The sequence below is a fragment of the Stylophora pistillata genome, chromosome 3 (genome assembly GCF_964205215.1).
Source record: "Stylophora pistillata chromosome 3, jaStyPist1.2, whole genome shotgun sequence".
NCBI classification, from domain to species: Eukaryota; Metazoa; Cnidaria; class Anthozoa; order Scleractinia; family Pocilloporidae; genus Stylophora; species Stylophora pistillata.
In genome coordinates this window covers 34056578-34071041 of record NC_142521.1, presented here as the reverse complement: position 1 = coordinate 34071041, position 14464 = coordinate 34056578, and the positions used below count along the sequence as shown (strand labels likewise).

Here is a 14464-nt window from a genome sequence, read left to right as displayed (position 1 = left end):
AGCCTCTATCGCTATGATATCGAGGTTAGATCAAATTTACTCGTATACGTTTTTCTAAATGATGACAAGAGCTTGGAAATGAAGTAATGCTCTCTGTAAAAGTGTAAAAGTTAAGGTTACCGCTTATAAGCTGCTACTGAGAAAATTTCCGACGCGTCGCTCGTGACGTATGCTTTGTGCTTATCTGACGGACACCCGGAGGCAATTTGGAAGCAGAAAAAGACACAATTCGTTTTTTTACACGAACGTGCCATCTTGGAGTGAATTGATAGGGTACGTAAACTTTACGGATTGCCTTGAAATGTGATTCGAAAACTTCCAAGATACCAGCCGAAAAAAACTGTGTGGGGGAATTCCGTTTTTCAAAATGGATCTACCGCAGTGGCCTCCAACGTAATGCGTATCGATGAAATTTTTGATCAGCAAATTTGACAGATAGATCGCGAAGCAGCCAAAAAGAATGTCAAAAAATACCCACACGATTTTGTAGCCCAGTCCCTCAGGGTTGAAATTGTGCAGAAGTTTTATTTGTGCGTTGACATTTGATATGCGATTAAAATGAGCTTTTCTTGTTTGCGTGACTTCCTCAGGCCAGGTCACTAGGCTATGTTGCCATTGTGACTCTCACATGATAAAGAAGTATTTCCGTGAACTACTCTGATTCTTAATTTTTCAACCGATCTCTCTACCAAAAGATAATAGAGTGAATTTACGAGGGTAAGTGAACGATATTACTATTTATTTAATACTATAGAACTGCAGAATACATTGCCTGCTGGCCAAGACTGTCTTTTACGCTCTAATCCGCGTTGGTATATTTCAGTGGGCTGCCTCTTCATTTTCCCCTGCTGATTAGAAGCAAGCTATGCAGAGTCTTCCAGACTAAACCACCCACTAGGCCAGTCAGTTAGGAACGTTGTGTAGGGTTGTTTAACTCGCTGTCGCTTTTTTGTACATCCTGTGCTCGTGACGAGCGAAATGTATGACCTTCATGGTCACTTTCGAGTGGAGTGGTTTGTTTTGATGTAGACGTGCGCGTCTTTTCGTTAACAGCTGAAATTATTTTTTCTAGCAAGTGGAAAATACCCACTTGCTAGAGGAAATAAAGGCTATATTTGTGCCGATTGGACGCAATGAAGTGAGGATTTTCCTCTTTAGTTGAGATAAAGGAAAGTAACTACACTCCTTTCAATTTATCAGCTTATTTGTGTGTGTGTGTGTGTGTGTGTGTGTGTGTGTGTGTGTGTGTGTGTGTGTGTGTGTGTGTGTGTGAATGAATGTGAAATTTTCTTTTTCCAAAATTTTTTCATAACATTTTTTAATTAATTTTTTCACTTACACACCCTTCGTTTACGACTCTTAAATCTACAAACCTATTAAGCCAGGACAATGTGATATCCATACTCCAGTTATGTGGCTTTAAAAGTACTGTGTGGAGTGATGACAACATGCTAACTACAATCAGCATCAAAATTTTTTGGATACATCAACAAAGTTGAAATGGTAAATTAGCCACCGTAATGATTGCAAAAGCTGACGTTTCGAGTGTTAGCCCTTCATTGGAGCAAATAGAGGAATTGTGGGTTGTGTGTGCTTTTAAAGGCAGAAAATGGAGCTACGTTATTGGTGGGAGCATGACAACGAGAAAAACATGAATGAATTAGTGGAATGAAAAGCGTTCGTTGATCCCTGTGGGATTTAGACTGCTGGTTTGAAAGATGAGCTTTTGTTCAAGATTTTTACGGCTTTCCGTGACACCTAAGTGCAAGGAAAGACCGCAGATTGCCATGTGTTGCTTAGAATGATTAGGTAGATTAAAATGTCTAGCGACTGGTTTCAGTGTGTCCTTGTCATTCCTTTCCACGTCTCAAAGGTGTTCTCGGAATCGGTCACCTAGTCTTCTGCCTGTTTCGCCGATGTATATCTTTTTGCAATGAGTGCAAGTTATGCAATAGATTACATTGGCAGAGGTGCACGTGAAGTGATTGGTGATCTTAATGGATCGTTTAGGTCCCGATATTTTATCAGTGTTGTGAATGAAAGGACACATTTTGCATCGTGTGAAACATGATGATGATGAACATGATGAATGATGAGTCATGAACATGATGAGTCAAAATGAACATGAACATGATGAGTCAAAATTTGTTGACTCATCATGTTAGAAGAGTATTATTTAATATGTGAAGAATAGTAGTTCTGTTTCTATCACACTTTAAATCTTTAACATAACCCCCCTCCCCCCCAGTAAATGTTGGATAAAAGTTCATGGAATCACAATACAACATTGTTTTGCAGGGGGGGCGGGGGGAGGGAGGGGAAATGGATTAGTCAACGAGGACAAAAGAGATAAAATTGAGGTAATAGGGGGTTGAAAAGATCAATGCGTAAACTATTTGGTTGCCAATTGTGGATGTGCAATATGAAATGTAGGAGGAATAGAATACATTTATTGCAGTTGATATTGCAGTACATGGTTTGAACTGAGGGGTAAAGTGTGATAGTGTAGTCTGATTGTCGAGAATTACTGCTGTTGGTGTTATTAATTGTCTCTTGAAACAACACTGACAACGGTCCTTCTCAGGACTACACTCACCTGGACAATCAGACTACACTATTGTAGTTAATTGATATTGTCAATTTGGAGTTTGGCTGTAAAGTCTGGCTCAATCTACATACCTGTAGTAACCTGTTACGCATGTCATGTACTGACGAGAACTAGTCTAGAACACATTTAGTAGACAACATGCATGACAATAACTTAAGGATGTTTTATGTTTACCTATGATTGTGCGTGTAACTACTATATATGGTAAATGCACAAGGAGACCACAACAACACCCTAACATCAGTATCCAGTCATTCTCTTTCCTTTTCTCTGCATATCTCACTTCTACTGACAAGGAGAATTAATTTTGTGTCAAAACCACAGCTTCTTAGGTTGGCAATCATTTCCTTTATTCTGGTGATCTATTGTGGAGACGGTGTGGCCAGGTGGTTAGGGTGCTGGACTTGTAATCCAGTGTCCCAGGTTCAATTCCTCCATCCTGCCACTCACTGGATTTGTTCTCGGTTGTCCTCTAGTTCAACTCCTCAGCTGTGCTCTGTATATATGCCCACTGGTCTACCTCCTGCCAGTGGGGATTGTTAAGCGCTTAGTCTACATTGTGGCAGAAAAGCCCCTATGGGGAAGCTTCAATTAATGAATTTATTTAATTTAATTTATTTTAACTTAATGAATGATTCAGCAGTATTATTGCACGGAAAAATTACCTGCTGGTCACTCTAAGGGTGGTAGTGGAGGCTAATTTGGTGAATTTTTTGCCAATTTTGAGAATAAAATATCTCGTGACAGATTTGATGCAATGACTTCAAATTTCCACAGATGATTTATGATTATACACATGATCTGGAGACTTAAAGGCTGCTTTTTATATTGCAGAAATGTTGTCATTGCTGGTCTGATCCTTCAATATGTCACTGGAAACAAGTGCTGAAGATGTAAATTCTCCATTAATCCCAGATAGAAGCCCTTCGGCTCCCACAGAGTGCAGGGCTAGCTCACTGGTTAGTAATCGCCGACTGGGGCGCAGCCAAAAGTTCCTCGTCACCAGCTGCATTCTTGTCACAGAGTTATGTGAACGTTTGACCTTTTATGGATTGACAGCTAACTTGCTGTTATTTTCTAGCAATGAATTGCATCTTGAATCGCCATGGCCATCCACCATTAGCTATTTGTTTCAAGGTTAGTTAGAACTCTTTTATTATACATCTTTATCTGGACATATGATTAAAATATAATTTAGGATCTTAACAATTAAAACCATACATTGACAAGTGAGGGAATGTTATATCATTCTGTATTCTGTGTGGTGTTATTATTAAACTAGTATAGTTTGCAATTAATCTTTGTATGATTTCTTTGCAATTATTGCTGGTAACAGTTTTCAGTCCTCCTGCATTGATATATCCAGGCAATAATTATACGTATCTTTGAGGTATCTCCTGAGAGTTTTTTTGTGTCATGTTGTTTCAAGATTTATATGTAACTCAACCAAACTTGCTGGTAGTTTAATTGATTCAGATACAAAAACAGTTTTCTTTAAACCATTAATAGAAGCAACATTTTTTCTCTGTTAGTGAAGAGAAAATTCCTCTTCTTTAGAACATGAATATAATTTTGGCCTTGATGTGTTACCTCTCTCTAGGGACATGTTACCTTGTACCTTTGTTAGGAGGATGGCTGGCTGACACTTACATGGGTAGATTCAATGCTATTTATGGAAGTTCTTTATTGTATGTTGTGGGAACTTTACTACTGGCTGTTGTTTCCATGAATAATGAAATGCTCCAAACACTATTTGCCAATGAAAATGCAGTTCATGATAGTACAGCAAGATTACTGTATTTTGTGTTGGCTCTTATAATGATAGCATTTGGCACAGGAGGAATCAAAGCCAATGTGTCACCTTTTGGGGCAGATCAAGTTCAACAAGATGGTCCTAGAGCTGTCCAGGCTTTCTTTAACTGGTTTTACTGGTTTATCAATGTTGGTTCACTGATAGCTTTTACTGTAGTTGTGGGGGTTCAGCAGAGAAATGTTTTTGCTGGCTATGCTATCACTGCTGGGACTATGTTCCTTGCTGTAATTGTATTTCTTACGGGTCGCAACAAGTACTTAACCAAGCCGCCAGGTGGCAGCCAAATTACTGAAATTACAAAAATCTTATGTGATGCCAGGCGTCATCGTAAACAGAACACTGGTGGTTGGCTGGATGGAGCAAAGAGCACTTTTGGAGGAAAGTTTACTAATGCCCAGGTTGAGGATGTCAAGTCTCTCCTGAGAGTTATTGCAGTGTTCTTTCTGTTTATTCTTTACTGGACAATTTATTTCCAGGTACGGGTTACTCTCTTGTTAATTTTCTTTCATTTCCTTGGGGGTTAGATGTTGGAAGGGCCTATTGCATGCCCAGTTGCACACACAAAACCCTGTAAAGGTGTCCTTAGTCAGTACCTGCTTTTCTGCCCTGCCCCTCCCCCGCCCCTACCCCCATCTCAGGAATTTACAGATATATTTTGTTGCCTGTTTCAGATGCAGACAACTTTCCTGGTCCAAGCTACCTTCATGAAACTAAAAGTCTCTGACAGCTTTGAAGTACCAGCAGCTTCCTTGTCCATTTTTGATACTGTTGCAGTTCTTGTGCTTATTCCTCTAGTGGATAATGTTTTGTATCCTTTTGTGCGTTACCTTGGTTTTAACCTCACTCCCCTGCGACGTATTGGTGTGGGTATGTTGCTGGCAGCAGCATCTGTGGCAGTAGCAGGAGTGATTGAAATAAAACGAAGGGATGAATGGCAGGATCGTGGCACTTGTCTGCAAACAGTTTTTGGTGAAAACCGCACTGCTTCGTGTTTAAATATATTTTGGCAAGTCCCACAGTTTACATTGATTGGTGCTAGTGAAGTTTTTACAAGTATCGCAGGTATGTGGAAACTACTCAGGGAAGCGAGCAGTCTTTCAAAAGTTTGAAAAGAATTTCTTTTAACCAAGGTTGCATGCAATACACCCTTCAATTCATACGATGTGATGAGATCAATAATATTTCTCTCTCCCACCTGTAAGACATCTTCCTTTATATTAATTTAGAGAATATTGCTAGCAATTTGTAAGAATCACTTTGAGCAAATATTCACGTGTCTCTGTTGACACTTTGACTCCTTTGCGTGATTGCAGGGATCCAATTTCTCCATACAGCACATACCTTGAATCATGCATTAGGGCCACAAGAATAAAGGGAATGATCACCAACTATAAAAGCTCTTGATGGTGTAGGAAAATTCATTACTCAAGGAGGGAATTCTGTATTAAATTGCACGCGAAAGCCGATGTTGCACGAATCATGAAGCAACGAGTGCAATGGCGGTTTTCAAGAGTAATTCATTTAATGTGGAATTTACAAGTCAAGTAATGGTTTTTCCTTGAATTGCATAATTGAATAAAAGAAGAAAACAGCATTTATTTACTTATTGTTGTTATGTATATGTAGATGTGAAACACTATCTCTTGATAGCCCTATTTTCAACTTGCAATTCCATGCTAATTACCTCGCTTTGTTAACCAATCAGAATGCAAGATTTTATTCAATGATGCAATTCCTAACTAAATTTTCCTTGTCTGGACCCCAGGAAATGTATAGAGAACAGTAATATGAAGAATATGCATACTGACGTTAGAGCTTAAAGGATTAAACCTCGCTGGTATCCTATGATGTTCCCCAATTTTCGAGCTTTTCACCCAATACATTGAAAGGCTTCTTTTAAAAGTCGATTCAAGCTGGGAGACTAACACAATCTGAGTAAATCCCTGTTTTCCCTAGTGGGCTTAAACTCTCTACATTTTAAGACCTGAATCTCAATTCTCCCTTTTAGTTGTTACACATTTCCTTGTAAATGAGTCATGAGAATTTGGTATTAATATTAAATCAACATAACAATTTCTACATGTACCTGATAAGTTTGAGTATTCTCATTACCTGTTTGCTGGACGATGTATGGATATTATAGGGAGAAGATGCATGTTAATCACTTCTGGAGTTAAAGGGTTATAAGCAATTCAAGATTAGGACCATTATTAATGTGGGAGGGATCTCCTGATTCAGAGTTCAGCTTTTTAACTTTTAGCCTCTGAGAAGGACCTCCCTCCCTTTGAAAAAAGCTCCTCTCTGATATGATGAAACTGAAAGCAAGATAGTTCTAGCAGCTTCTCATTCGATTTGTGTTTTAATTATTACTTGTTAATTTTTCTGTACAGGACTTGAGTTTGCATATTCACAAGCTCCCAGGTGTCTTCAGGGAGTGGTGATGGGGGCCTTTCTCGTCACAAGTGGTCTTGGCAATTATGTTGCAAACCTTCTTGTTGTCATTGTCCAGAAAGCTAGCAAAGGTGATTGGTATCCAGTGAATGATCCCAACCATGGACACCTAGAGTACTTCTTCTTCTTGTTGGCTGGGCTGATGATACTAAATTTCCTGGTGTTCCTGTATGTTGCCTCTTCTTACAAATACAAAACTACTTCTAGAAGGACTGAAGACATTGGAAAAAACCAGGACATAGGCCAACAAGCTAATGGTGATCCACAAGTTTGAGGTCAACTTGGCCTTGATCTTTTTACTCATGACCAACTTTTTTTATGAGCTGAGAAAATTCAAATATACAATAGAATGGAAGACTCTGAACTGTTAGATTAAGAAGTTCATTTATGTGACTGTGTGGAAGATATTAATTTTTACTATGATGATATATATTTCACGGCTAGTAATGAACATTTATGAAAGAATATCAATATATTAATTACTGTTAATTAAATTTTTTCTCTGAAGTAAGGGATCACACCTATTAATCTTTCAAGGCATGAACGGGAAAAAAAATTAAGGCAAGATTTGTGCTTATTTTTTCCTTAATCATTCAACAATTCTAGATGTTAATATTCATTTTACGAAATGTTTCTTATACGTACCAGTGCAAGAAATTTTCATCTGAAATGATGAACTAAAAGCCTGGACAATGTATTGGTTGTAAAAATAAATGTTTTCAGTCCAACTGAGTTATTGTGTTAAGTAGTACAGTACTTCAGTTAGTACATAGCTATTTGTTTGGGCATTAAATTTACTTAACCATTAAGTTTTAGAAATTATTACGTCCGAAACAAAGAAAAAAGGTTTTAAATGTTCTTTTGTTATGATTGTTAAATTGATATTCTTTTTATTGTAGTAACCAGTTATCTTCTTCTTTTTTGCCTTAGTCCATACTAGAAAACTAGGAAAAAAAGAAAAAAAAAAGAAACAATGCAAAGAAAACGGCGACATCAGCATTTCAGAAATGCTCCGTTTCTATGTGTGTTATGTCCACACTTAAAAGAAAAGCCGTCATTTCTTAATTAATCCATTTTGCGGGTGGTACCTTAAACCTCCAATGTCGGTTAACAGTTCACGGATCATAAGGGAGAGAGGGTGTCCCAGTTGTAGAAATAAAGTTACATTTTTAAATTTATAGGGCCTTTCCTAATGTGGATTATTAGACCGTATTTCAATATCAACTGTCTATACAAACCAGACACTGGCGTAATTACTTTTCAGTATAAAGTGGCTTTATTTGTATTAACGTTCGATAAATCCTTCCTCATTATAAGTCAAGAGATTATTCTTCAAAAGAACACTTACTCCTAGCCTTGTGTCGCACGAAGGACAAAATTTTACGTTATTTTGTATTAGCGGGAAGGTTTCTTTTAGAGCAGTTATGGACTGCTATGTTAGTTACAATGGAATACAATTTGTATGAACAATATTTTTGATTTGATCTAAGCAATGGATAAATTAATTGCTTAAAGCTCCGCTCAAAGCAGCTTTCACTTATATACCTGTTATGATTGTAACAGAATACAAGAATTGTTTCGCGATCAAGTTATTTTTGGCCGTTTTTTTTTTTTATTATTATTTTTATCGACGTGACAAATGTCCAACAATTGGGATCATTATTATACATTAACACATGAATTCCAACAACCTTTGGACTTTGGATACCATGTTCACCACCAAACTATGTTAGGTTATGGGTAACGAAAGCAACTGGATTGTCCGTTCGAAGCTGAAGCTACGGATTATGAATTGAACGAGCGCAGAGCACCGATGCCATCTCGGAGCGGAAAGACAATTTTTGAAAAAAATTATCGTAACATTGGCCCCAATCCCTTTGGGTTCGCCAAGGCCCAAAGGATCTTACTTCGGTCACGCTTTGAAGATGTCTTTACAGGTATTTGAAGGTGAATGTATTTTAAGTGCACCTCCAGCCCTCCTCTTTAACCTTTAAACTTCCCAACCTCATTCCAGGGGTCTTTCTTTTCCTCTTCTTTCGGTGCAAGAGAAAGAGAGACCCTAGGAACGAGGTTGTTATCTCGAAGGATCTGATTGTTACTTTTCTCCTCTGGATATACATTTCCTCGTAAATAAGTTATGAGAATTTGACGATAGATCAAATTAACAACTACCAGATAACTGAGTTGAGTGCAACCTTCTTACCTATTTGCTGGATAATGCATGGATAAATTACGGTGGTCCAGAAGGCTCAACGCAAACAAAAAATATACTGCAGCAAATAAAAATTATACTGCAGCAAATAAAAATATACTGCAGCAAATAAAAAAATCAGAACGCAAAGAAAAAAAGTACCGCAGCAAATAAAAAAATGCAACGCAAACAAAAAATACTGCAGCAAATAAAATATGCAACGCAAACAACAAAAAAAAAGAAAACGCAAACAAAAAAAATTGGAACGCAACGCCAAGGAAGACTGGGTAATAGTTCTTAGTTTCCCGCCAAAACAGCATGAACTGCAACTCGATTTTGGCTATGGACGAAAGCGATCTGCATAGGATTATAGAAGATTACTTTCATCAAGGGTATGAAAATAGAGTTATTATTGATTTTTTAAAGGAGCAGCATGGTACTGTCATAAGTTCGCTGCAAAACATGGTTTCGGAAAGGTGAACAAGCAAAGGATGGAACGAGTGTTGGCGGGAAACTAAGAAGTATTACCCAGTCTTCCTTGGCGTTGCGTTCCAATTTTTTTTGGTTGCGTTTTCTTTTTCTTTTGTTTGCGTGGCATATTTTATTTGCAGCAGTATTTTTTGTTTGCGTTGCATTTTTTATTTGCTGCGGTACTTTTTTTCTTTGCGTTTTGATTTTTTTATTTGCTGCAGTATATTTTTTATTTGCTGCAGTATATTTTTTATTTGCTGCAGTATATTTTTTATTTGCTGCAGTATATTTTTTATTTGTTGCAGTATATTTTTTGTTTGCGTTGAGCCGTCTGGGCCACCGTAGATAATGCATGGTTGATACAAGGAGAAGTTGCATGTTAAACTTTTCTGGGAGTTAAAGGACCATTTTTCTTGTCCCGCTCGTCGCCCGTGATGTAGTAACTCCCCATCTGTTCAGCCCTTAAATTGTGTTACTCGCGTAAGATAGCGTGACTTTTTCAGTTGCGTGAACTTGAATTAATTTGAAGCAGTGGAAGCAAGGATGATTTTAGCTCAGTTACGCTCTCTTTTCCTTATCCTGACTGCTGCAAACGGTAAGTTTATAAAGTTAAAATGTTAGATTAGAAGCCACTGTTGATGTTGCAATGTTGAATTTACAAGTTGAGAAGATCAGGTAAAGAGGAAAAAAGTGCGACTAAATTGACTCGACGACACCCGATAGCTGAGGTAGTAGCTCGCGGCTAAATATAACACAAACCTTTTACCAACTTACAGAACTCTAGTCGGAGAACTGAATCGTAATTCAAAGGTTCCGAGTAGGTTTTTTCCACTTGTATTGACTTATTTCTACGTTTATATATCCATTGTATGTTTGAGAAAAGACACGCTGAGACGTGCTCTGAAAAGCTGGGAATTGCGGTTGCATTTTTATCACTCACACGGATGGGTAAAGACCTCCGGAAGACCTGTAAAATAATTTTATCAACGGCTGGCGAGCGGAAATGATTCCAGCAGATCAATGTACGAAATGGTCGGAAAAATGTTGAGAATCGCTACAATGGTAATGATATTTCTAGTCTAAGTTATTTAAAACTTTTTTTAAGCATAACATGTCACGTCGTCGTCAAACGTACGCTTTCACTGACCTGTCGCGGGCTTCAGCCGTAGGCTCTCGGATTCCACGGACAACCTTCTCCCTTCCACTTCTCCTCAGGAATGCACAATGCACACTTTTTTTATCAATTTTTCGATAATATTAATTTATACCCGGGTTGTATTGTTAATTTTTCCGTTCCCTAAGAACTCTTCGTCTCTTCAACACAACGCAATCTAAGGACTGAGGATCATGATATTATGGTTTTTAGCCCTTTTAACCCAAATAGATAGCTAACTCTAAATTCAGTCTCCATGCCTCCCTTGAATGAAATGTAAAGGTCACGACAATAAGGGAAATGATCATCAACTTTAAAAGCTCCTGGTTGTCAATCAAATTCTCCTTATCAGCACCATGCGAAATGTCAAGACAACAGTGCGGAGAATATAAAAACTCACCGATGGCATCAAGGTGGTAAGGGGGTGGTTGAGAAGAGGATTGTCTTGTTTCTGATAGGTAGACCCAGAGGTATAAGAAAGCCTAAGCAGGTGACACGACGCAATCTTTTGCTAGTCCTCGCCGGTTTGCATTTATCTCGTAATGTCTCTTTTTTTAGGTCAAAATAGACTTTGAATAAATAGTAAAAGAGGTAAGTTTCTACATGAACTGTGGTGCTGCGTCGGTGGGTGTAAGAAGGTAATTAGGTTTAATCAACTGTGTTGATAATGTAACTTGGTCACCGTAAAGGGTTTCTAAGCTGACGTTTTGAGCGTTAGCCCTTCGTTTCGCTCTGACGAAGGGCTAAGCTAATCAGCTAGAAACGTCAGCTTTGAATAAATCGAATTGAAATCAGCGCTGTTCTTCTACTTGGATGACCGAAAAAACTGAAAGAGAAGATCGAGTACTCGGCAATTGAATAATGAAAGGGAGTTAGATCTTAGAGGTGGAAAAAGGAGAGCCCGTAGGGTCAGGGAATCTGTTTTTTTCTGAAATAGTCTCGGAATTAATTAAGAAGAGGTTTCCTCCGGTGCCCCAATAAAAAATGATGTTTCTGGAAGAGAAGTTGATTATTTTTCTCTTAATTTGTACATCATTCCATAGCTTTTTGTAATGCATCGAACAACTGGTACATTTCCCATACCTCTGGCACCCAAACGACTGATTGCAATTCTCCTCAGTCCCCTTGCCAGTCGTTGGCTGATGTGATACCTATGGTGGCCTGGAGCGACAAGTTGTACCTCGATGGTACAAACACCGAACATAGTCCATACACATGCGTGCGCATTACGTCACAGTATCGTGGTCTTCGTATTTATTTTAATATGAGCTTGTCTGTTATTGGACAAAATGGTCCAGCGCACATATTATGTCCAGATGGTATTTTCTTCGTCGGAAGATACATAGAGGTGAGTTTTTACGATGTGAAACTTTACTCGACGCCGATTTCGTTCTATCAGGGCTCTGTTGTCATCAAGAAAAGCGTTTTCACCAGCGTCTCCGAGGCTGGTATGGCGGAAAACCAAATGGGTCATGCGAGCGATGGAGTTTTGAAATTCCATTCAATAGTAAATTTGACGATCTCGGATAGCGATTTTAGAAAGAACGCCACAATCTATGTGAATGGATCAGGCGTCGTTGATTTAACGAACTGTAAGTTCTATGACAATGAAGCAATGGCGGCAAAAATTCTCCCTTCCCGACGGACCCAAGTTACCGTGGACAGCTGTGCCTTTATGAATAACTGGGGCAGTCATTGAAGATCCAGTTACTTCAAGACTGCCCCAGTTATTCATAAAGTGAAAGATACCATGTTTTACAGAAACACTCGTAAAATAGCTCTAACTCTAGAACTTTCTTCGTCCTCTGTAGCTATAATAAAGAACATAACCGTTGAAAAAAGCGCAATATTGAGTGATGATAGCTTTACGGCTTCTGCGGTTTACATCTCACTACACAAAGGGCATAACAACGTTAAGATTCTTGGTTCAACTTTTAAACACAGCAACATCGAGAACGGAGTTGGCGCGATAATTATAGATAATGAAGGCGATTTCATGACGTCCAGAGGCTGTAAGCATGACAAGTACGACACAGGTGTCAAAGGAGTTCCTACATATGACTACACCAATGTAATCGAATTTATAAATTGTGTTTTCGAGCAAAATCGCGGAGAATACACAGGAGCGGTGATGCTGATTTTGGCATAATTTGGTCTGTTCAACACCGTGCATGCCACCTTCATCTCAGCAGGGGTACGTTTCTGGGGCCTTATCAAAACTTACGTCGACATGTTAAATTGGATCCAGACGATTCTCTTATTGCTGCTACCGCTGGTATTAATAATCGCTGTCTTTTTTGCGGTGCTTTCCCAAGTTCTTCATGCTGGTTTCGTGGTAGGAAAGATTATAAAACCATATTTTTCTCGCGGTAAGCTACAAAAGACCTCCTCCGTGATCTCCTCACGAAAACCCTCTCGACGTTCTTGTAAAGATTCTCTTGTTGCTGATGCCGAACTGGTTACAGTGGACGAGGTTGTTAGCGAACTTGCTGAAGGTAATTTGCCCAGCCATAAAGATTGTATCCATAATTAAGAAGACTTAGAGTGCGACGAAGAGAAGCCAGAAGAATGAAACAAAAAACCTTCCAACAGATAATTTGTAACGAAACGAAATTGAAGAGTGATGAAGATCTCAGAAACTTCGTATGATTTCATGAATTTATGTTTTCAGCAGAGATGTGCTAGAAGAAAAAAAAAAAAAAAAAAAAACACACACACACACAAAATATAAATCGTATGCCTCTTGAGTAAGAGGAAGCATTCCGAAAATCGAATTGAAAGTATTGAATACGAGTTCCATCAAGATAATTATGCAATACCAAAGGACTGGTTATTATTCATCGCAGGGAGGGTGGGGGTGTTGGGCGGGGGCGGCAGGGTCAGAGGATTTTGGTCCTGTCACGATAAAAATAAAATATGTAATATTCTTACGACACTCCCTGGTGACGACTAATCTTTCATCTCTTCTCTCTGAAAATCATGTGATTCTCCCCCCTCCCCTCCCCCCAAAAAAAAAAATTCTCCCACCCCTCCCAGGCAATAAATAATGGCTGGTCCCGAACTACTAATAATTGGATTACCTGTTTAACAATTATCCCGATAATCGAATAGCTGCAGGAAATAAAATCAAACGAGAAATCCCAAAAAAATCAAGTCAAGAGAAATGTGCCGGAAGACCTTCCTTGATATCTCCGTCAGCCCTCTTTTCTATTTTTTAACTTCCACGGAGACTCAGGGCAAATTATCAGGAGAGAGGAGAAATTATCAAAGGTGGGTGTTTGGTGTAGCCAGTTGACACGCGCAGTTACTACTTGCCTACTTACTTAATTGCACTTGAGTCTTCGAGGATGCTCCCGCTGTCGCGTTCAACGGATCGTTTTCCGCAGACATGACATACCCGAACAGTTAAACACAGGGTTCCTGTCCTTTTTCAGGAACCCAATTCAAGGACCTTTTGTATTGAATAGGAGCTAATAGGGAAAGTACAACGAGCATGACTTTAAGCATGCATATCAGAGTGATCACATGCTTGGTAACCAAGGTTATTTTCAACGCACCAATCAGGTTCAAACTATATAAAAAAGCACGTGTCAAACACCATCATCGGACGCGGGATTTGAAAGGAAAACTCGTATTCGCTATTTGTGTTAGAAATTTACTCTTTCAACTCCGAAAACAAAAGAAAACTTCGACTTTAACTCATCTGCACTTATTTTCAAGAACTTTTCAGAAATTTTCAAGGACCTGAGTCTAAATTCAAGGGTTTTCAAGTCCTTG

The 14464-nt window shown here is 38.7% G+C and overlaps 1 protein-coding gene and 1 pseudogene across 2 annotated transcripts; both read left to right on the top strand.

The window, feature by feature from the left end:
- Nucleotides 1-570: 570 nt before the first annotated feature.
- On the top strand, nucleotides 571-8050 carry LOC111331697 (solute carrier family 15 member 4). Of its 2 annotated transcripts, XR_015998964.1 has the most exons (6): nucleotides 571-717; nucleotides 3443-3745; nucleotides 4209-4897; nucleotides 5093-5483; nucleotides 5735-5965; nucleotides 6812-6950. XR_015998964.1 is itself a non-coding variant. In XM_088754091.1 (5 exons), the coding sequence occupies exons 2-5, from the start codon at nucleotides 3475-3477 to the stop codon at nucleotides 7144-7146; spliced, it is 1686 nt and encodes a 561-aa protein (XP_088610217.1). In that variant the 5' UTR covers nucleotides 572-717; nucleotides 3443-3474; the 3' UTR covers nucleotides 7147-8050. The 2 variants fall into 2 exon arrangements, 1 of the variants encoding a protein (XP_088610217.1); XM_088754091.1 differs by lacking the exon at nucleotides 5735-5965 and having other exon boundaries at nucleotides 572-717; nucleotides 6812-8050.
- A 3563-nt stretch (nucleotides 8051-11613) lies between these two features.
- On the top strand, nucleotides 11614-13628 carry LOC148735753 (uncharacterized; annotated as a pseudogene).
- Nucleotides 13629-14464: the final 836 nt, after the last annotated feature.